Source organism: Opisthocomus hoazin, chromosome 6 (assembly GCF_030867145.1).
Source record: "Opisthocomus hoazin isolate bOpiHoa1 chromosome 6, bOpiHoa1.hap1, whole genome shotgun sequence".
Classification (NCBI taxonomy): Eukaryota; Metazoa; Chordata; class Aves; order Opisthocomiformes; family Opisthocomidae; genus Opisthocomus; species Opisthocomus hoazin.
In genome coordinates this window covers 75,304,949-75,327,491 of record NC_134419.1, presented here as the reverse complement: position 1 = coordinate 75,327,491, position 22,543 = coordinate 75,304,949, and the positions used below count along the sequence as shown (strand labels likewise).

General features: G+C 42.4%; 1 protein-coding gene across 5 annotated transcripts in view; it reads right to left on the bottom strand.

The window, feature by feature from the left end:
* TACC2 (transforming acidic coiled-coil containing protein 2) overlaps nucleotides 1-22,543 on the bottom strand; it is a 150,477-nt gene that overhangs the window by 12,943 nt on the left and 114,991 nt on the right. Inside the window, exons 11-20 of one of the 5 annotated variants that reach the window (XM_075423865.1) lie at nucleotides 21,132-21,167; nucleotides 19,574-19,634; nucleotides 18,324-18,531; nucleotides 14,470-14,531; nucleotides 13,509-13,624; nucleotides 12,547-12,718; nucleotides 11,012-11,152; nucleotides 10,045-10,125; nucleotides 2,312-2,455; nucleotides 1,359-1,435 (exon numbers count right to left, since the gene is read on the bottom strand). In XM_075423865.1, the coding sequence (XP_075279980.1) occupies nucleotides 1,359-1,435; nucleotides 2,312-2,455; nucleotides 10,045-10,125; nucleotides 11,012-11,152; nucleotides 12,547-12,718; nucleotides 13,509-13,624; nucleotides 14,470-14,531; nucleotides 18,324-18,531; nucleotides 19,574-19,634; nucleotides 21,132-21,167 (1,098 nt within the window). The remainder of the gene's footprint in view (nucleotides 1-1,358; nucleotides 1,436-2,311; nucleotides 2,456-10,044; nucleotides 10,126-11,011; nucleotides 11,153-12,546; nucleotides 12,719-13,508; nucleotides 13,625-14,469; nucleotides 14,532-18,323; nucleotides 18,532-19,573; nucleotides 19,635-21,131; nucleotides 21,168-22,543) is intronic. The other 4 variants (XM_075423867.1, XM_075423866.1, XM_075423868.1 and 1 more) reach the window with 4 other exon arrangements.

Here is a 22,543-nt window from a genome sequence, read left to right as displayed (position 1 = left end):
CAGTTGATGGCTTTCTCAGATCGATGAGCAGGTCAAGCTCATCAGCGCGTTGTTCTTATGGCATTACCGCTGTAGAAAAAGAAAGGCTGAACCTGTCAACTGCCTAAAGGGGAAGCAATAGTGATTCCTGGAAAAGCACCTCTTGCCTCTTCCACTACAGTGACTTCGTTGTCACCGTTGCGAGTGGTAGGACCTGGGCTGGGAAGGAAAGGGAAACCAGCTATGTTCCAGTTCACAGATATTTAATCTAATAGGGGCACGTCTGCAAGGAGAAATAGAATATATGAGAACAACAGATACATCTAGAAGAAACTGAAAAGCTCAGGGTCCTTCTATCAGCTCTCAGAGCAGAAAATCCAAGTTGCTTAACTGAAACCAAGCTTGGGGTGTGCAGTAATTACAAAATTAGCTCAGTTCAGTGAAAAGAGTTTAGAATCTCCTTGAAAGTCAACACTCGGAGGCTAGAGTGATTCCTTTGCAAGAAATGTTTTCCTACTGGCAACTGGGGTTTTGTTTTCTGTTGTTAAAGAAACTTTTCACAGTAATCATACAATCACAGAATGGGTTGGGTGGGAAGGGACCTTTAGAGGCCATCCAGCCCAACCACCCTGCAGTGAGCAGGGCCATCTTCACCTGGATCAGGTTGCTCAGAGCCCCGTCCAACCTGGCCTGGAATGTTCCCAGGGATGGGGCATCGACCACCTCTCTGGGCAACCTGTGCCAGGGTTGCACCACCCTCACTGTAAAAAATGTCTTACTTCTACCCAGTCTGAATTTCCCCTTTTAGTTTAAAACCTTTACCCGTTGTCCTGTCGCAACAGGCCCTGCTGAAAAGTCTATCCTGATCTTTCTTATAGGCCCCCTTTAAGTACTGGAAGGGGTAATCTCCTGGGAAAAACCTGTACTACCTACAGCTATTGGCAAACCTTCCCACTCTTCTGTCGGCAAAGCTCTTCCTGGAGAGTGAACTCTAAGTTAGCAGTGCACAGCTCTGCGGGCAGGCTCCTTCAGTCAGGCAACAGAAACACCACTACGCAACCCACGTGAGAATCACAGCACGAGCTGGGGGAAACCCCTCCCTTACATGCACCTAGATGAAGAGCCCGCATCTCAGTATTGTCAGGGAGTAAATGAGAGTAGCAACAGAAAAGTTTTCAATGATTACCCTGACCGGGGGTGCCCACCACGCAGAGCAAAGACTGAGTATCAGTTCAGGATCAATCCAAAGCCAGCAGTTGAAAATAACTCAACAAATTCAGCTAACCGAAACAGCCGTACAGTCACGGCACTCGGTGTGCTATCCACAGGCTGAAGAGAGACTCTCTGTCAGTGTGATGAGTGGCAAGTTAATCACCCACCTCATCTCCATCACTTCCCTTCTGCTTTCTTCGTATTTCTCTTTCCACTCAGATACTTCTCTTTCCTTGGCCACGATCTGAAACAAAGAAGGCAAAGGAAAAAAAAAAAAAGTTAAACCAAGTGATCCATTAAAGAGGAAATTAAACAAGTGTACAATATTTGATTTAATATCAAATTCTAATTAACAGAGGTATAGTTTTGAAATGCATAATGGTTTCAAATATAAGCATCCCCAGTGATTTTCTTCTTTTTCAGACTGTAAGGTGCAATCAAAAAAAATCTGATGTGAAATCATACTCAAGTTCTGAAAAACTGAGGAGAGCAGATGCAATGTTCTTGTTTCACGTTTCCATTCCTGATTAGAACAGGCACAGTATTACCCTACGCTTTGTCTGATCTGACCCAGTGCCAAACCCGAAATACTCCTGTCCACGGTCCCTGGTCTGTCCTCTGAGGGGGCTCTACTGCTTCTGCCTGCGGCTGTAGGGCTGGCTGTCCGTGAAAGGTCACACCCTGAGGACTGTGTCCCTCTGCGCTCCTGGCGTTCACACGATCGGTCTTAAAGCTTGGAATACTCTAACACCAGATTGTACCTATTTTTGAACATTTGTTATTACCCAGCCTAATCGTATATGTAGCTTTGTAAAGTGCAGAATTTTATTCCTATTTCTAGCATCTTACATTTTTTATATAATTATATAGCAATGTCAAGAGGCACAGAGTACACTTGAGGTTAAAAATAATAAAGATCTATTTTCACATAATGTCTGCTTCTCACTTCTGTCAGAAAAAGTAAAACCTACAGCGTAGCACCTCGCGTGGCTTTAGCACGGCTGAGGACAGTTTCAGGAACAGAACGAGTGTTCGTAACATGAATCATTAGGGAGAGCACAGGAAAGACATAAACCACAGGGGGCACGCGCTTCCTTTTCCAAATTCTGAAGAAAATTACCTCTGCTCTGGCGAGTCGTAGCGCCGAGTCTAAGTCTTGCTGGGGGTAGAGCAGACCCGTGGTGCTTTCTGCGTCCGAGGTGCCGATCCGGGAGTACAGCGCACTTTTAGAGATGGAAACATCTGCTGGGATAGCAGGTTCTCTCTGTGTGTTTGTTTTTTTAAATACAAAGAAACGAACCATTAAATACGTGTTTAGCTAATATGTTTTCTGGGTGTAGTGCTAGGCACCAGGGTCCTGAGGTAGGACTAGAATCCTGTGCACTACTAAATTATAAACGCTGTAACACTGACTTTGAATTTAGCAATCATAAAATACACATTTAAGATCCGTGGTAAGACCCGTATTACCCTTCTAGAGAGAAAATAAAGACAGCACTTTGCCACCAATATTTTAAGGTCTTATATTGGAAAATCTACTATTTTCTGATGCAGAAATTTCATCAAAACATCCACAAGAAATGCAGGTCAGCAGAGGAAATTAGAGTTGGAGGCAGAGAGTTTGTTAAGGGCAATTCTGCTTCCATAAAAATAGATCAAGAAACCAGGAGCCAGAGGGCAGCTCACTTCCTTAGGCCTGACCTGCCAATGCACTGTGAATACCACGTAGACCCCGAGAAGGATGGAATATGCAGGTGACATTGCTGCCCCACTGGTCTTTAGCATGCCATTAGTAAGTTAAATGAGGTTTTATTTGCAGCTGCCAATTTTGCTCATGTCAGCGGCCCAGATTAACTCAGGAGCAGAGCAGCACGTGAAACATAGAAGAGCGCAAACAAGAGACACGGGACACCGAGATGCAACGTCCTGCAAACAACACTTGAGGTGCAACCAACCCAAGTTACAGCGCATTAAAATCAAGGCGATTTTTATAAAAGACAGTTAGGAAGTTGCTAAACCTGTGTGTGTCCCCCCAGTTTTCAGACACCATCCCTAGCAGATCTACAGTCTGGATTTCGATGCGTGAGCAACACCACGCTCCTTCCCAGCTACCACAGCGTCGCACCTCTCCCCTGCGCTTCTTCCCCTGAGAGCAGCCCCCTCCGCAGCAGATGCACGGCCGCAGCGATACGGCCCCGCGTCCCCACCGAGGCTCTGCGCCTCGCCATCGTCCAGCTGACCCACGCACCCACAGAATCACAGAATGGTAGGGGTTGGAAGGGACCTCTGTGGGTCACCCAGTCCAACCCCCTGCCCAAGCAGGGTCACCCAGAGCAGGCTGCACAGGACCTTGTCCAGGCGGGTCTGGAATATCTCCAGAGAAGGAGACTCCACAACCTCCCTGGGCAGCCTGTTCCAGGGCTCCGTCACCCTCAGAGGGAAGAAGTTCTTCCTCATGTTCAGACGGAACTTCCTGTGCTTCAGTACTGTTGTCTTCACCCTGACCACCTGGCTGGGAAATGAAATGTTTTCTCTCCCAGCTGCCGGTGGGTCACAAAATAATTTTGGGGGTGGATGTGACCATATCCCTATCGCTGGGGTTTAAGGTTCCCTGTTAAAGATGCGTGAAACTGGCCACAGAACCAGGATTCCTGGGGACGGGAGGAGAGGGGCAGACAGCACGGGCACCACAGCAATCCCCGAAAGTTTGTTTCCTTACCACACTGCACTAAAACAGGCTGAAGAATCAGGAACACTGCAGTAAAACAGGCTGGGGAATCAAAATGTCACCAAAAATGAAAATAAACTTTTTCCTAAAATGAGGAAATCCTCACAGAACCCAAACAGGGTAGCAAGTTAACAGTGAGAGGCATCTCTAAGAGCTCTGTTCCAGGCTCCAGAGCAGAGAAGGGGGATCCCCTGCTGCCACGCAGCGCTGGGACCCCACGGCTACACTCCACGGGCGCAGGCTGCATCGTCCTCGGGACAATTCTCCGAGACAGAGCGCGAACAGCTCCACTTCATGGGGCCCCGCGCTGCCCAGAGCGGTCCCAGGGGAGCCCCACCTCGGGGAGCACCACGGGGGAGGATGGGCTCAGCCCTGCCCAGGGACGTGCTCTCACACTTATTATTTTCCTTTCTCTTTCTCTTCATATGAAATCCTCCCACCAAAAGAAGTTTCATAGGAAATATCTTGTATCTGAGCATGGCTGAAATTCCTTCTAGTTCTGTGACCTAAGAGGATACTTCACAGGGTACAGAACGCTCAAAAACACCGACTCTGGCGGGGAGGACACGAATGCCCAGAAATCCCTCTCTCGCTGTGTACATATGCAGATGTCACTTGCTAAGCCAGCGTCAAAACTGCATCTGAAAATATGGAATCATCTTTTTTATTTTAACCTGCAGATTCAGTAGCAGAATTTTTCGGTGGGCTCTCATGACAATTCAAATCATCTCTCTGCCGCTGCTACATGTAGCCAGCACGGCCCACAGGTCGTGCGGGTGGGCAGGGACATCAGGCTGATCGATGCCTTCCTCCATCACGGATGGAAATGGAGATTCACGTACAGATTTTCTAGCACAGCACCTCCTTGCTGCTGAAAAGCAGATAACATGTTTTTCCAGTTTACTGGCTACCTTTGTGCACAAAGCAATATATTCTGTTCCTTGAAGTTCACTAAAGCAGTACCTTAGTCCTTAGGTTTATATGCAATCATTAGGAGTAGTAATGAAGAATTTTTAAATGAGTTTTTCTACATACAAGAGAGAAAAAATTGTATTTTATTGTAAAAAAGGGTTGAGGGTTTTTAGTGTTTTTTTGTTTGCTTGTTTGTTTTTTTAAATAAAATAGTAGAGTCACATTCTACTGCTTGAAGTAGAGGAATGTGAAAGTGAGCAGACAATGTCTGAATCAAAGTTCAGTCATCCTCTCCACAACCTGCACACAAGTAGAGCTCATTAATTTCAGCGCCACATGCTCTTGTTTCAACACAATTAAAGGAAACTTTGTCAGATGCTATTCCATAAATCATTCGCTTTCTCACAGTTCTTCTTGCATAGCCTAGAATAATGGAAGGAGTCCAAACCAACTGTTCGGTTTTTTCCAATCCCTTCCGAGTTGTCCCATCACCCCTTACTGAGGAAGCTGTATCACAAGTTACACACAATGCTCACTCGAGATAAACACAGGACTAGGTGTTCTGGGTATCACATCTGTAGACAACATGAAGACATCACACCAGCAACATTAAAAGACTAGGCAAGAAAATTTAATTAGAGCAAGAATAAGCTAAACAGCACTTACAAAACAACATACTGCATCTTTATTTCTATAAGAGACTCTCACTAATTTGCTCTGCAATTTTTGTCCGTTGCTAAACACGGGAGTCAATTGACTATTACTTCTAGCATCTATGGAGCAGGCCATCCCTTCTCTTTTTTGCTACATTTAACAACGCACAACATAATGATCAATTCCAATATAAGTAGGGGGTGCATCCTCCAGTCTACTGGATTTTCCTACCTGAGCAAAAAGCATCACAAGGTCTATCAAAATGACACAGCCTGTAATCTTGAAAGTATCTCCCGACATACAGCAACTATGCAGGAAAAAATACATCTTGGACACAAGCTCAGTCATGTCTGTAAGTGCATCAATATCAAAACATATGGTGCTGCCCACAGATCTGAGTAAAGGTAAAACAGCCAATAAATAAGACTACTGCTCAACTCAGTATCCAGACCTCAACAAAATGTACTTTAGTTCCTCCTGAAAATCAAGGCAAGAAAAATCAAGAGAGAAAAAAGAGCCATTAGATCATCAAAGCTGCCCTCAAAAGAAGCTGCCTTCATTCTGAAGATCAATCTGTTGAACTGCATGTATCATATTTCAAAAGCCTCCTGCAGCTTAACTTGCTGGATCTCATAAAGAGATTGCTGGAAAATATTAATTGTGGCGAAAGAAACACAAATTACCTCAAGCTCTTATAGAAACGTGTCAATGTAACTGCCAGGATAATGAAAATTTTTAAAGGAAAAAGAACATTTAGGGCATTTAATACATACTTTCACATATTTTTATATAGTGCTCAACATGTTACTAACATAGTTACGTTTTCTCTAGTTCTCCCTTGCATTTGAATAAATTGTAGAAAAGAATAGTCATAATGATATGAAAAACGACTTAAAATTTCCAAAAACTATTGTAAAAATTCTTGGCATTTAAGCATCGAGCAGAAATGCTTGTGGTAGCGGTCCCACCGGTATTGTCCTGACTCTGGAAACACTTCGCACTGGTCACAGCCGGGCTGCTGGCTTCTCTCTCTGGCAGGAGCAACCAGGAAAAGTCCTCGTGGTTTTATTTCAAAAGCCACCTTGACACAGCTCCAAACCGATGTACAGTTCAGTAACTGCTATTTTCTGTCTCCAAATATTCCTATCTTGAGAAAATAATATAACCTGAGCAACAGGATGATGGCGTTACCCAAAATAACTCTGCCAGTGCTGTGAGTTCAACACCTGACTGCCGAGAAGGTAAGCAGTTAAACGGGGTGATAATCAGCACAGGGATTTATAAGTCACTGAACCTCACACAGAAAGATTAGAGTCTGCAGGGGAATGACTACTAAATGTAGGTCACTGCGATCTTCTTGTAAATATTTGAGAGCCCGACGCACTTGCTTTTCTCTCCCCAGCATCTCTCCCAGAAACCAGATACCTGCCCAGAGGGGCATAAATGCACATGGATTCACCAGCTGCAGCTACCTCGCTTCAAGAAGGCCAAAGTGAGAGAAAATAGAGAAAGGCACTGCAAGGAAAATGAAAACTGGCTTTATCGTACTGTTTAGAAGAATATGTACTTAACCCTGCTGAAAATTAACTTGCCCTTCACAAGCACTCAAATACTGCTTGATCTACTCATTTAACTAATTGATGTGTGTGCAGACAGGTCAATGCAGGCAAAACAAGACCTATCTGTGCTTGCAAATATATTGAAAAGCAAGTAAAATCTGAGCATACATTCTCTGCTTGTAAAGCTTTGCTTGAAAAAATGCTATCCCTGTTTGAAGGAAATATTCCTCCTTCACTGGCGTGAGAGCCCCCCAAAGCCGTGATGCACTAGTCCTGTTTGTGCCGCTGCCTTTCCTTCCAGCTTCTCTTATTCCAACACCCAACTCTGTATGGCCTCAGCACCTGGATGGTGGTGGACACAAACCCTCTCGGTTTTCTGTTCCATTGCACCTATAAAAAAATGGCTGCAGGACACCCTCATGGAGACTGTTTAACAGAGAAGTGTTGAGTCCATCTCAGCACTGGAAGATAAAAATCTTTGGCAATGTAGAAACAGATGCCTAGTCCTGCTGTCATCGCAGTGTGTGACAAGAAGTTCGGGAGTGGCCAAATAACTTCCCTCTGTATGAGAACAACAAACTGCACGTCCTAGTACTAGCAGAAAATGCTTGGTTTTAATCTTTATTCTAGGTGACCTAACTTGCCATAACAAGTGCTTGTGTCTGTATTTAGCATCCTATTCTTGTTACCCATCCTGTAATGATTTAGCAAATGCTAAATGTAGTTATACAACATTAAGAAAAGAACCGTAGCCAGCCAGCCAGAAGGGAGTTCTGCCAGTTAGTATCTAAATTTAAGTCACTGCAGTCGTCTGGTGGATCCTATTATACTTAATCCAGGCCATCAGCCACGGTAGGTCACGAGGGGTGTCATCATAGGCTAATTTAACATTAGTAACCTCCCACTGAAATAGTAAAGTTATGCAAGGACAAAAATCCTTCCCAGTCGAACATGACACCCACAGTGTTCAGCTGAAAGCATTCCTATGCCCGGGCCAGCATGGGGCTTTGTGAACGTCAAAATGCGACTGATTCTCTGTCACAGGGTGGAGGTTTGCTTGGTTTTCTGTCCTCATCTCTGCTTATCGTTTTTGCTATCTTTGTTATACAGATCAATGGCATTTTCTAAAAATTCACATGAAATCCATTCCCTGTTCCTCAGTCCTAAGGAGTTCATAAACTTGTTCTACATAAAAGAAAATGCTGTAATGATGTCAAAAAGCATCTTTAAAATATAACTCCACATAATCAAATACATACTGTAATAGTTTTGCAGCTCAGAATCTTCCCTGGGTAACACACAAGAATTCACAAACATACGAACCTGCTCTCCTCAGTCTGAAATCGCACAGTCTGTGAGTGTCTGAATTACTGGCTGGCAGCAAAAATGCAGATGTCAAACAGAAGGGTTTTGTATAACCTGCGAAGAGCATCCCGGTCTTATTCTGTGTTTCATCCCTTGTGTTTTGTGGTGCTGGAGAGCCTGATGCTGCATGCCACAGCACGGTGCTGGGAGGAAGGCCAAGGAGGCAGAGAGAGAACAAGGAGGTGGCGAGGATCTAGCGAGGATCCCACCTCATCCTCTTCCGACTGCCGCCTCTCGGGGCAGCGGAGCAAGGGGACACGCTCCCACACAGGCTGGCACTCACACAGCAAAACAGCATTTATTTCTTCACTCCCTTCAGTTAGAAGGTTAATCTTGGTTTCTAATTAAGACACCGGCACATTTTTCTTATTAAATAAAAGATTATAGCCACATACTTTAAAACACCCACAAATCTGTATGGAATGAGTTTACTTGGGGAAGTACATGAGTACCATGGAAACAGCTGTCTCACAAGCTATTGAAGGTAAGCAAAACATATCAAATATGATCATTATTTTTTCATAAAAGTATAGTTAATGTAAAAAAATCTTTATTTTTATGAGCTAGCTAGTTTTTGACTGATCTTTAGGGCACCAAGAAATTCTACCCTATAATCAGGTTAAATGTTGTTATGTTGCAATGAACTCCAGATAATATGGAACCAGGCAAAAGGCTTCCCACTGACTTCTTAATAGACAGTATCAGAAGAGAAAGGTCACTGGAGAAGAACATGCAAGAAGCACATTGTCGTCATTTGGAGTAAAATGTCTCACTGCAGCAAGGCACTGCCATCCCATTAGCACCCCACTCAACTGATACCACCTCCCAGGAAAGCCACTGATCTTTCTGGCTTGACTTTTTTGTTAAAAGCCCTGTGAAGGGCATCATAAAATGGCTGCGCAACTGGCTAACCACCAACCCCAACGCACCAGAGCGAGCTTTTCTGTCCTGTTCCAAACCCAGCGAGGCCCACGCGCGTCCCTAGAGCAATGCAAAGTGTCCCTCTGAGGCAGAACTAGCCAGCACTACATAGAAGTAGCAACAAAAACCAAAGGTTTAGATCTTCGTGAAGAAAGACACGTTGTGCTGGGAGGCCTTTTTGCCTTAGGAGCTCTATGGCCCTTCCAAACCTGCTGTAGCCCCTTTCTTCAGATGCCTGAAGCAGGGTTGATTGAATTTCTCACTTCTGAACTCTGAGGGTCAAGGTGTCTGATTTCAAGCTGCAAACACCAACAAAAGGCCAAATGCCCCTACTGTCACAATCTATAGCACCTCTCTAAGAAGTAGGTTCGGTATAGTTTTGCGATCAAACATTTTGGGCCAATTCTTGCTGTAGACAAATGACCAACGGCCACCTGGATGGCAGAATCTGTTTTCTGTGAAAGGTACGTGCCCACTTCTTGCTTTCAAATTCGCCTTTTGTTAATTTGGACGTAGCGCTACTCTGCCAGTGGAGCAGGTGACAGCGTTCCCGTGCGCAGCACTGCTTTCAGCATGCTCTTCGGTGCCACGCTGAGGCGCGCACAGCTTTGCGCTGCGCTCCGAGAGCCTCAGTTACCTTGGTGAGTAAAAAGCAGCACTCGGTTTCTTAGTCTGTGCACACTCACACACACATGGCAGGCACAAATCGGGTACCTCGGAGCGGAAAGAAGACAGGGTAATCTGCCTGGCTAACTTCAGCGCTTCTATCCTCATTGCAGCAAACTCTAACTCCTCCTGTCAAGTGTTTGGTTGTGAGCAATCCACAGAAAAGATGTATTAAGAACACAGCAAAAATGTTTACCACATGCAAAAATGGAATGTTATATTTAAATGTATAATTCTGACAATTCCTGGGTGACACACACATCCCATATTCCTGTCATGACTAGAATATTGATACAAAACTCCAGGTTTTGGTTAGTTTTGAGGTAGCTGTATAGACAAAACAATTTTAATTATGATGTAACTATGAACAACGCTTTGGGTAAAATACATGTTTTCTGAAGCTAAAGCTGTTTTTCACAGACTCCTTTCATTTTCATTTTACGTGAATTTATGCCAGCTGCCGCTCTCAATTCAACCTTTGCTGTTTTAATGTTTCGCTAGAAATATTCTAGAAAATATGTCCTGACATGCAGAACTGGTCTGCAGATCAATTTGCTTTTCCTAGAAGGAGCCACGCCAAATTCTGCATTAGACAGATTACCAGAAAAACAAAGCCTAATTTTCATTTCAGCAGAATTAGGGCCCAAATTTCTGAAAAAGAATCTACGCATGCAGACCTGCTGAGGCCAAGTGTGAAGACAACGCTCCACACATCAAGCTCTGTGTTCAAGCTTAAAAGATTTGTTTTATAAAGACTTCTGCAAAATATATACAGCACTGATATAGGATAGCTGAAAGTGTTGATGAAATTTAAGTTTATGTATTATATGAATTAAAGTATCTCTGTTCCCTAAGTTCCTGAAAGGCCGAAATTACTTTGGAAAGAACCAAATAATTATCCTGCTTCTCCACCACCTCCCTTCCAAGCCTCCTCCCACCTCTTTCAGATGAGGCAAAGCATTCCTCTACCTGTGTGTAGACAGAGAAAAGTGACATTTATATTTCTGCTACCAACCTGAAGTTTCTGAGCAAATACTGGGGGGTTCTTTTCTGCCAAGTCAGGATCTAGATATTCAGGCTGATCACATATTGAGGTTTTCTTAGATATCCTATTGAGAAGAGCATCAGCAGAGACAAAGGAGTCTTCAGGAGATGTCTGAAGGGTAAGGAGGATATAGAATAAGCAACAGAGATACTGCCCAAGTAGTTCAGGCCAAAAGCAACACACCTATCTGCACATCGTTGATTCCTAGTAATTTCACGCCCCACTGAAGACTGCTTTTGAATACATGATTCACAGATGGAACTGACAAACACCTAGAACAATTCTTCCTAATATAAAAGAGGAGTAAATTTTCCAAGACTAACATGAAGTTTAGGACCTCTAAAGCAATGGCTCTCAAACCATGGACCATGGCCCACTCTTGATACTTCTGCAATAGTTTTCAAACAGTTACCATAGGTTTCCTTCATACAACAGCTTATGTTCAGTTCAGGCATCTCTACGGCAGTCCAAAAGCTTTGAAGACCACCAGAACTGAGGGGAACCTCAGCAAGACTCTTTTTGCACAAAGTCTTGCTGCTTACTGGGGATAAAGTCAGTTACATTCACAATCGTAACATGATCAGGATAAATACACAATATGAGGGCGGACAGAATTAAAATGACAAAACAAGACCTCTGGGATTTGAGCACCCGAGACTCCCTGCAGTGAGAAAAGTATTCAAGCTCATAAAAAATCTTTTGTGAGATGGTATCAGCAGCATCGTCAATATAAATTAAGCATAGTATTAAAGTGAGCTGCTTCTTGTTTTGACTCCTCAGTAAATATACTGACATACAGCTTAGCATGCCTAGCACTGGAGGCATCTGTGAAACAAGTTTGCCTGGAAAAGGGGAGGCCTTGAGGGAACCTTCATGAATTTGAGAACCAATGCTTTAAAGTCTGTATGCAGTGCAGGCTGGAAGCAAGGAAGGGCTCACCACCAATTCAAATCCAGCCAGAGGAGCCACTGAAAAAAGTGATTTAACTGGGAGCTGCAGTAAGTTCTGGTGATCAAAAAAGTGAATTTTACATTATCAGTATCGGACGACAACACCACAGTTAACAGTTCAGACAAAAATGTGAAAGGGCACTTGTTCGTCACCAACAAAATTTTGAAATTTTACAGTACATGCACCAGAACAAATCATGTGTCTATGTTTACATAAACCCCCTTATTTTATCTATAAAACATTTCTTCAAACATTGGGTTAAAGCACAGTGTAAAAAGGCCTGTGTGAGAAAAAAAGCATTTCAACGTATCAACTTGGAAAAAGTTATCACAAGAACATGTTAAGCTATGGTAAGAATTCAGAAGATTCTTCTTAATTCCATCAGTTCCATTAACCTACCTCCCTCACCTGGGTCCTACCACATCATGCTGCTACCGAGATCTTTAAGTATCAGGTTGAGTTTCACTCTACTTTCGAGATCCACCTTTGCTACATACGACATGAGAAGTTTCTGCAGGAAAGAGATTCTCAAATTCTTATCATAAATTACTTACTATTTCAATAGCTTCTGGAGTTGTTCCTAGGGTCATGGGCTCTAGGTCTTTCTGCTTTGACTTGTCAGGTGACTGTAAGTGTGCCTCTTGGCTGGCAGCTAGGACTCGGGAAGCTGGATGTTGTATTTTCATTCCAGAGGTTTGCTGGGCTTCAGGGTCTTCCAAACTTGACCTGGAAAAAGATTGTGTACATGCTTTCAGGGTGGAGCACAAGGCCCTTACAATTCTGTTTCTGATAACAGCTAAGGAAGTCCTCTTCATTACTTTCATATGTGTGTGTGTATATATATACATATATATATACACACACACACATTGTTTCAACTCAACTTTATATCATTATAACACTTTGCAATATCCTTTCAAAGCAATGCACCAGAGTCATCTAAATAAAGCCAGTTCTATCAGAAATGTTATGCACATTCCTTAAATATTTCTCACTTGCCTTTTTACCCCTTTCTCATTGTGACCTACATCTCTCCCAATAAACAACTTCTACCGACAAGAACAGATGTCCTTAACTAGCAAAATCTCTGGAAGTAAATACAACCCCCACATCCTGTTCTTATGAACTAGACTCCTTGTTCAGAAAATATATCTAGGAAAGGCCAAGTGAAAAGCTGCAATTAGGAGATTTCTAGATTGACATGAAAATGACCTCAGTCTCTGAGAAATAAACTGTAAGTAGGAAGCCATTGTCTAGCAAAACGGTTGCCACTGTGACTCTATTTAGTAAGAACATGAAGGAGAAATATATGTCCTTATTCCTTCTCATTACAAAATTTCTGTATCTTTGCCCTCTATTCTCTAGCATCTGTGCACACAGATGGGAATCTATTTTTAAACAAACAACTCGGCAACACAGAGGCAGAGAGAGGAAGAATTGCCTATGTACGTGCTATGATGGTAACCCATCTCCCTGACACCCTTTTCCGTTGATGACCTTGCTTGCAGTGACATACCCCGAGCATGGCGTTGTGGAATCAGACAGTCTGATGGGAGGTGACTTGACTGGGCTCTCCTGCTGTGCATCAAACATTAGGTATAAAGATTGTTTCTTCGGGGTGTTATCATCCTGCTGGCAACAGGAAAAGAAAGACTCATGAAGCAACTCAACCGTTCTCCGTTAAAGCTAATTCAGGTCACTGAAGCCTTAAGTGACCAAACGACTTGACAGACAACTAATAATATAGGACGGCAACACAGCCTGTGCTAACTGCTACTGAGATGATCCCTTTAAGGAAGAAACCATTAAAGAACAAACCCTAACCAGTTCACTCTTTGTAACGGCTCTTCTTCTCCCGCTCTGGGGTTAATCAGATTTCTGGTCCTGTCAGGCAGGAGGCATCCCTTGACTGAAAGTGTTAACTGAAATATTCATTGAAACTTCTCATCAGTTCAAGCACCTGACATACATGCTTGATTTTTCTTACTTCCCCTGTGGATACACCCCCATTCGATCCAGTCAACCTATCAAATCCATGAATTAAGTAGAAATAAGGCAAAACAACAGAGAACCTATAGAACTACTTTCCATATTTCACATTCATTCTGTATTCTCTCCTGATTCCATCCATCTTCTTAAAAGTTTTACTCTCAGTTTCTTAAAATAGTTCAATAGACAGTGTAAAAAGCTCTGTACTCTACACTGTTGGAAATACTGTTTTGCTTTTAATCGCCAGAAAGAACTACTATGATGCTAGCTTTAAAACAAAATAATAAAATGGAACAAGCTCTGCAGGATATAGGACAACAAAGCACATGCAATTTACCCCAGTTATGCCAATTTAAAGGAACCGGTTTTGCAAATCTGCTGCAGGCACGTTATAATTAATTTAAGGGGTAGTGAGGCTGGTGGCATTATAAGGATAGTGTATTATGACAAGGGAATGCAAATGAATGGAAATGGAAGTGGGAACTTACAGGCACAGAGGAGCCTATTTTCTCCATATATTCTATTTCATATGAGTTGCCATATTCCAACTCTGCAACAGAAACAAAAAAGAGCCATTAAATACATGCCATGAAATGATTTTTGCAGAAGCAAATGAGATCCCTTCTCATTTACAAGGGCCACTCCCATTCTGCTCAATACTTTTCTATGAGGTATTAAAAATAGAATATAGAGAGAGAAAGCAGAAGGTGCACTGATTTTCACGGATTTTCAACAATGAACCTATGGCACATTTCAGGCAAATTCATTTGCCTGAAAAATTTCAGCTTTATTAATTTGCTGAAGATTCTGCCCCAGGGGCCAGAATATTAAGAAAGTTCCAGAGTGCTTTCAAAGCACAGATAACTTTCCTCTGTCATGTTATCTTATCACAGAAAGCACACTTTTCAATAACTGGTAATGCCAATACCAGTTGCCTTTAATGTATGCAAAAAGATTTTAAAAGCTGTGGAGAAATGAATTTCTATTTCTTAATGTTTATCACACGGTTCCTAATTGAGAAGGACTACTGTGGCATCACTTAAGGTAAAAAGATACATAAAATACCTGTGTGCTCATTGAACAAGGGGTGACACAACAGCCCAGCTTATTGGGCTGTGTTCACATTTTCATTACAGAGGAAAAGGCCGAAGCGGGAAGAATGACAAAGAACCATAAATCTAAACTCTAATAAAAATGCAAATCTTTACTGCTTCTCTGCTTCTAATCTCCTAATTACACTGGAGGCAATAACCAGCATTTCTTTCCAATCCATGGTCACCCAGTAGCTGATATAGAGGCAGATAGATAAAACACAGCAAAACGCAAAAGAGAGCATACCTTCCCGCACCCAAATAAAAGCAAGTACTTCCTTCAATGACACCTTAATTTAAAAATTAAAATCATCATTAATTTGTCCTAATGCTGTATTTTACTCTGTTTCCATGAGTTAATTCAATAAACTACTTGTATAATTTCATTTCCATTACAGATAGGGTCTAATGAATGGCACACTAGACTTTACATTACGATAAAAGTGTCAGCTAAAATTGTTCCAGATTTGGGCAGCTTTTGAAAAGTAGGGCTTGTATGAGGAAGACTGCAACCAATATTAAAAGGTTTGTTCTTTAAAAACTAACCAACTCTAAAGAGAATCTCTTGGTTTGTTAAAAAAAAAGTTGCAGAGTGCAATGTGAGTTTATAACGCTCAAATTTTTTTATAACAAAAGCACTGTAGAGTACAAGCTCTGTAATTCCACAAGTCTACGCATTTTGTCAAACAATCAGTGCAGAGGAACAGCCACAAACTCTCAGTACCTGGTACGTGGGAGATGTTCATAATAAAACAGCTAAGTGACAAGAATGCTGTAATCGCAGGCTCCTCGCGTTTAAATTCCTAGCACCATATGTTTTTAATGGTAATAAAGAGCCAGGCAAGATGGAGAACCGCCTGGTATCGGACACAAGCTTTTTCCTAGCAAAAGCAGAAACAAAACTGAAAGGATGAGATTCAAACGACCTACTAGATGCAGCATTGCAGGAGAAAGCACGAAATATCAGATAACAGCATCCAGCGCTTGGTGACTGGCTTTCTGTATTTCATTTATCCACACACAGCCCAGTGAGGTGCGTCACGAGTGTTCCTGGGGCAGCTGTACGACCCCGGAGAGCGATCAGTGAGCCAGCGTGCAGGCACGCTGACGGGCCGGCGACGTACCGGCACTGTCCTCTGCCGGCACAGCCGGCAGCGATCTTCCGTCCGCTGGCAGGGCTGGGCGCCGCTTCGCAACTGCGATCCAAACTGACTTTTGGGACAACACGTATTTAACTTCACTGATTTACAAAAGGCAGGACACAGATGGAAATACTTTGACTAGAAACAAAAGGAGTAACACGGCTCGCTAAACGCAGTTTGTTTCGTCTCGTTGCTCTCAGAAGTTTCCAGCGTCATTAGACACTATCTCCTCTCCCAGATACCTCCTCAAAGACATCATCTCCCCTCCAAAATCTTAGGCTCCAGTTATCTCTATACATTCAAAATTACAAATGCCCAGGATACCCCATGAAGTAAGATAATTAACTTTTATAGATACATACAACAGACTTACTAAGTGATGTCCTCCAACTCCTCCCACAAATAGCTGCAAGATTACATCAGAATTTTCTGTTAATAATTACTGCTTATTTCTGGTCTGTGCAACACGAAAATGGCAGCGCATGCAACAGATGAGAGCTGGATGCACTGGCTGACTCGGTAGCTGGGCTGTATCTGTACAAAAGCCGTGTTAGGTTACAGGGTAACACTCATACCAGTATCTGGGAGGGGGAAAAATATCCGCGCTGAGAAACAGCCCTAGAATTACTCGAAAATTTCTCAGTGTCACAGGAGTAAGACTGTCAAGGGAAAAAAAAATTATTTTTAAGAGATCTGAAAAGCGGAAGCATTGTTGATTATAATTAGCATGTAATCTGAAACTCCGACTATACCATGCAGCACACACGAGACAAGACAATTAGCATTTAATTAGGAGCTTTGCTCACTTTCTTCTACTCACTTTGATAGCTCTAAATGATTGCCTCAGAGTATCTCTCACTATTCTTTTGTTCTATTTCCTTCCATATAATTTTCATTTTCCCAGATCTGGGGGGCTTATTTTCAAAAAAATATTTCTTTTTCTTTTTTTAACACAGGTGAAGTGAAGCCAGTGTCTAAAATGTATAATTTTGACAGTAAAGCCAAATGGATTTATACAGACTGAAATACTTCTGTGTACAGAAGACTCCAGAGATTTCCAAAAAGCCCAGGCCATGCAAGCCTATAAGCATGTGCCTATGAACATGTGCAGTCCCATTAAACCCTCTGTGATTATTTGTGCCTTTTAATGTCAAACACATTTGACCTAAAAGCTTAGCAGTTCTTAATTAGGCAAAAGTCTAAAATTGCATGAAGTAGCTTTAGTGGTGGATTGGGACACGGGTTGAAAGGTTAGGGGAAAAAAATAAATTCTGATCAAGAAGAAAAATCTGAAGACAAGTTAAACTCATGCATTCTTCCCACCCACAAAGCTGCAAACCTGCCCTCAGAGCAGATGTTGCAAAGCAATATTCCCTCTGCTAACCCCAGGGAAGGCCACACACATTTTCTGAATTCTGTCTCTTCCACATTTCACAGACCTGGAATGACAGTTCTCTTAACTGAAACTTCCAGCTTTAGCTCACAACTGCTTATAGGAAGGTATGACAGGAAAAATCTTAATAAGCTTATCTAGCAGGAAATTTTATCTGGCACGTGAATGGCAACAATCTTACGCAGGGGATATCCTGGACATTTTTATGCATAAAGGTACCTGGATCCCAGAAACCTGGAGAACAGATGGAATCTTAAGGTTCTTAATGCAACACACAAACTTTGAGCAGAATTTTAACCTGGGGCCTTCTCCCATCCAGGTTAGAGGAACGGGCCCAGGTGAAATCAGTAGCTCAGTGACTCTGGATCTATGAGCGGTCTCAGGCCCCAGTCCCCCGTGAAGGCACAGAGAGAACAGGTAGCACGCACAGAACCTTGTCTACAATTAACCATGCAAAGGAAGCAAAAGCCTTTCTCTGAAGGCCCCTTTCATTCTCCTTTAAGCTTCTTCTCTACTCCTTCTTGAAATCTCAAGGTGGGACTAGGGGGAAATACATTCAGCTCTCCGTAACTGCCAAGTTCCCCAGACCAGTCCAAAAATCATAATTTTTTTGGGTTCCCAAATAATACAGTTCTTATTCAGCAAATTATATGCCAATATCCTCTCTCAATAAATATAACATTAGCTGGATGCAGCCAGTCCTTTGTAAAGCATACCCTCTGTGGGAGAGCTGAATTTAGTCTCATTAACAAACGTAGACAGATCAGACGGTTGCGGGTAGTCCTGTTTGTCCGTGTTCAGGTCCACGGTCATGCAGGTCCATTTCTGACTGGTCACCGAGGACGCCAATTTCTCCTCGTCTGTCGCGTGAACCACCGTGGATATGACGGGAGGTGTTTCTGGAGTAGGCAGTGGAGTGGGATCCTGCGAAAAACAAGTGCCAATTAATTCTATTATCTCTCATGAACATGTTGACTAGTCAACTCCCTAAATTCCTCTGCATGACGGCAGTCATCTTTTTAATTCCGTACTCTTTACCACAGCTCTGTAGAAAATACTTAATGAAAGATATTAAAGCACTTCATTTAGAACTCTACTAGCAGCAAGTTCTCCTGGTGTAACTAAACTCTTTGATGATAAACACTCGCATGGCAAAGCTGCCTTGATAACAAGGAAGAAAGAGAATCCCGAGCCGTTTAAATCTGCTCGGCACTTGACATAAGTGGCACACACGACCCACGACTGGAAGTATTTGACTACCAAAAGTGACTTTGTAGGCCTCCCTCATGGGAGCAAGCCTTCGCGGGTCTGCGGGGTCACGAACCCTTTCTTCGCGTCCAGGCTGCCAAGCAGCACAAATGAAAGGGCAGGAAGGATGACAGGAAGACGAAGAGCAGCGTGGAAGGAGCTGCGCCACATCAAAGCGCTTAGGCCTTTGTAGGCAGAACAGCTTTTGTTAACTTCTCTTCCAAGAAAACCACCTGCTGGCAGTTTACAACACAGAATAAAACCATCCAAGCACATGTTCCTGGTAGATCAGCCCACTTGTTTTATTTCTATTTCCCCTCCAGCCCACCAATTTGATGCGTTTAATTTCTTACTTTCTAATCTAAAAATTCCAGGGTGGATACTTATGTCGAGTTTTTCAGACAGCTGACTGAAGATATTTATTCATATTGTCGCTCCATTCTAACTTTCCAAAGTACATTTACTATTAGTCTAACTGCAATTCCCAGAGCAAATACTAGATCTACTATACCTTGTACACGTGCTTCTAGAGACCAGAAGTTTAACACCTTATGATTATAGACCAATGTCCTATACCTGGACACCAATATTCTTATATTCTTTACAAAAACCTCTTCTATTAGTGAATGTACAATTCTACAATTAAATGAATAAAATTTTGCTTTTTCGCCCCTACATGAACATAAACTACATGCATTGAAATAAGGCAGTACTTTACCTGGGAAGGAGGATCAGATAGTGGGGATCTTTTTGGTGATTTTTTCACCCTAAATGTATCACTGAAAATAAAGTTAAACCAGTTAATATGATAATACCAGTAAGGATCAGGTCATTTTACACTTAGCAACAGACAGTCACAGAGAATGCAACCTCTGTAAGCCCTTCTGCTTGAAAACCCCACCCGTTAGGTAGCAGCACCACAGAGAAACATGCCATAGGTGCATATTCTTGTCATGCACTTCGAACAGGCCTCAGTTTCCCAAAAGCACAGAAAAGCAGGATGGCCATATTTTTCACGCCAGCTGCTGACACATTTACAGAACAGAGCTGCTGCTCGATTGCAGTTCAAATCCCTGCTCCCCCACAGACATCCTCAGTGGCCTTAAGCAAATTATTTAGCTTCTGTCTGCTTCAGTTTCCCATCTGAAAATCAGGTCTAAACCACACTTTAAATGAGAATTAAAAGTGTGATAAACTTGGGCAGTAAGCGCCAACGACCCCATAAATCATTAAGAAAAAGCCTGATATGCTTTGGATGAACTCCATAAAAACCTCTGAGGGCAGACGCTGTTCCCAAGACACCAGAACAAAGCTTTACAAATGCATAGCACAGGCTCCCTCCCTCTTTAAAAAAAAATACAACGGCAAATATGGCAATTCTGCTTCCAGTTCCCCTGAGAGCTCACAGTGCAGCCGGGGAGCACGGACGCTGTAGCCCTTCAAAACCCCACAGGTTTCAATCAGGCAAAAGCAATGAAGATCATATATTTGGTCTTGGTGTACAGTTATGAATGTTGCCTTTAAGTTCATTCACAATTGGTTAAAAATATTGAAAATATTTTTATTTTCAACGAGTAGATAAACCAATTATCCACCTGTTCTCTTGGTGCATATTGCCAGAGGTATTCAAATACATTTTTGTTACTGACTAGAAAAGGGAGAAAAATATCACAGCAAACTCACTGGTAAGGACTTAACGATTGAACTGAGATGCAGTGGCAAAAAATACTGCCCACCAACTCATCCCTGATGAACGATGGCAAGATCAACACTAGAAATGATAATGGTGGGTTTCAATCAGTAGAGGGTAAATCAATACCACATCTAGAGGGGAAAATAAATTGGACAGCTGAAGAGCGGTGTGTTCGATGCTACTAATTATCTAGTTATGATGCCAGAAGTAATTAGGATAACTTATTCCTTTAAGAAGGAGAAGCACTTTATGCAGTATTTATGACAAACTGATTGTCCAATGCTGTTGCACAATGGTAGAAATAAAACTTTCATGTTTTAGCTCAAGGATATAGAATCTATATAGTTTCTAAAAGAGGATCTTCTTTGATAGGCAAACAGATAATGAGGCAATAGATTCCTCAAACTCATTCACAGCCAGGCATCTGACTTCAAATAGCCTCCATACGTGCCAGCAAAGTGAAACAGTTAACAGAAAAGCTTCATGCTGAGTAATAACTGATCATGCTGCAAAATAAATGAGTAAAATTAAAAAGCCCATAAATCAAAGAGGAAACTTGAATTGTTAGCTTAGAATTACTTACAACAGAGAACATACAGACATCACATCTTCTACCATCCTAAGACAAATAAGACAAAGAAAAGAGAGACAGACAGAAGGAACTGACAAAAAAGATAAACCTACAAATACTGTTAATGTTAATGTGTTAAGGCAATCTGACCATGCATGTTTTCTACCTGTATAATCTTAACCCCTACTTTTTATTGTGAAATACTTGGGGAGAAAAGAAAGTTTCATCAAGTCCTTCAATGATTTCAAATTCAATGTTACACTTTTGACATTTCACGAAACACATTTTTCAAAGCTGAGGCCTCCCAGTTGCGTCCCTATCGACACACTGAGGGTCCTTGCTTCCCCTGATGGCAGCCACCCGCTTTCTTTTCAAAACACAGTATTTGTTATGATATGGGATGTAAAACCATTCTTGAATGGCAGCTAAGCTTAAGGAAAGAGCACAGTTATGCAACAAGGTTGGTTCACGTCTGCTGATTTGTTATGACAGCACAGAAAAGCTACCTGGCCATTTCAAATCATTTACCTAAGTCAAAAAAGCAAATGACATTTCTTTAAATCTCATCTACTTTGGCTTTCACTGAAACCCGACTTTGTGTTCTGACAGAACAAATTCATGGCCCCCAAAACCCAGAAGCAAACCTTGCCAAACAATTAAAGCTAAGAAAAGTTTTCATTTGCTTATAAGCGTGGCAGCTTCTGCTCGGCTCTCCTCACGCGCAATGCTCTTGAAAGCTGGCACCGTGGGTTTCTAAACGCAGCCTCCAACCATCCAACAGTTTCAAGAGTAACATCTACACAAGCCGCCTATTTTTACTCATCACTAGAAGCAGGCACCCTGGAGGCATCAGCTGCTCTTTGTTCCGTATCACCCGAGCAACACGATCTACCTCAAAACAGCTCAGCACTTAGGTGTACGACCAGAGAGTAATTTGCGTCGAGCTGACATCTTTTCTAAAAATCGCATCTTTTCACATGGAGGTCAGCGCTCAGACTGCTGCAGGTTTCATTCAAGAATAAAAAGTGATCCTTTTTATTGATTTAAACCAGGTAAGACCTGGCACATGGCACAGATTCAAAGTAGTACAAGCTTAGCACTGGCTTAAATTCACGCCTGACTTCACCTCCCATAGGTCTAATCTAGAAATTGCTCTTTCCGTATGACCAGCATACGGAATTTTCAAACATTTTCAGACTGGTCCACAGAGTTTTATTTTTGCACCCCTCAACAGTGCTAACAAAACTTCCTGGCTTTGCAAAATTGTCCCTGAATTAGCTTTTAGAAGCCCTGGTATGTTACAGTATCATTTCTAACTCAGACACCCTCCTTTCTGCCCCTTGGAGCTGAAGCATTTTGCACTGGCTTCTCTCTCCTGTCCCATGCCGGCAGCATCACCAAAGAGGGTCCCGTGCCCCATCTCC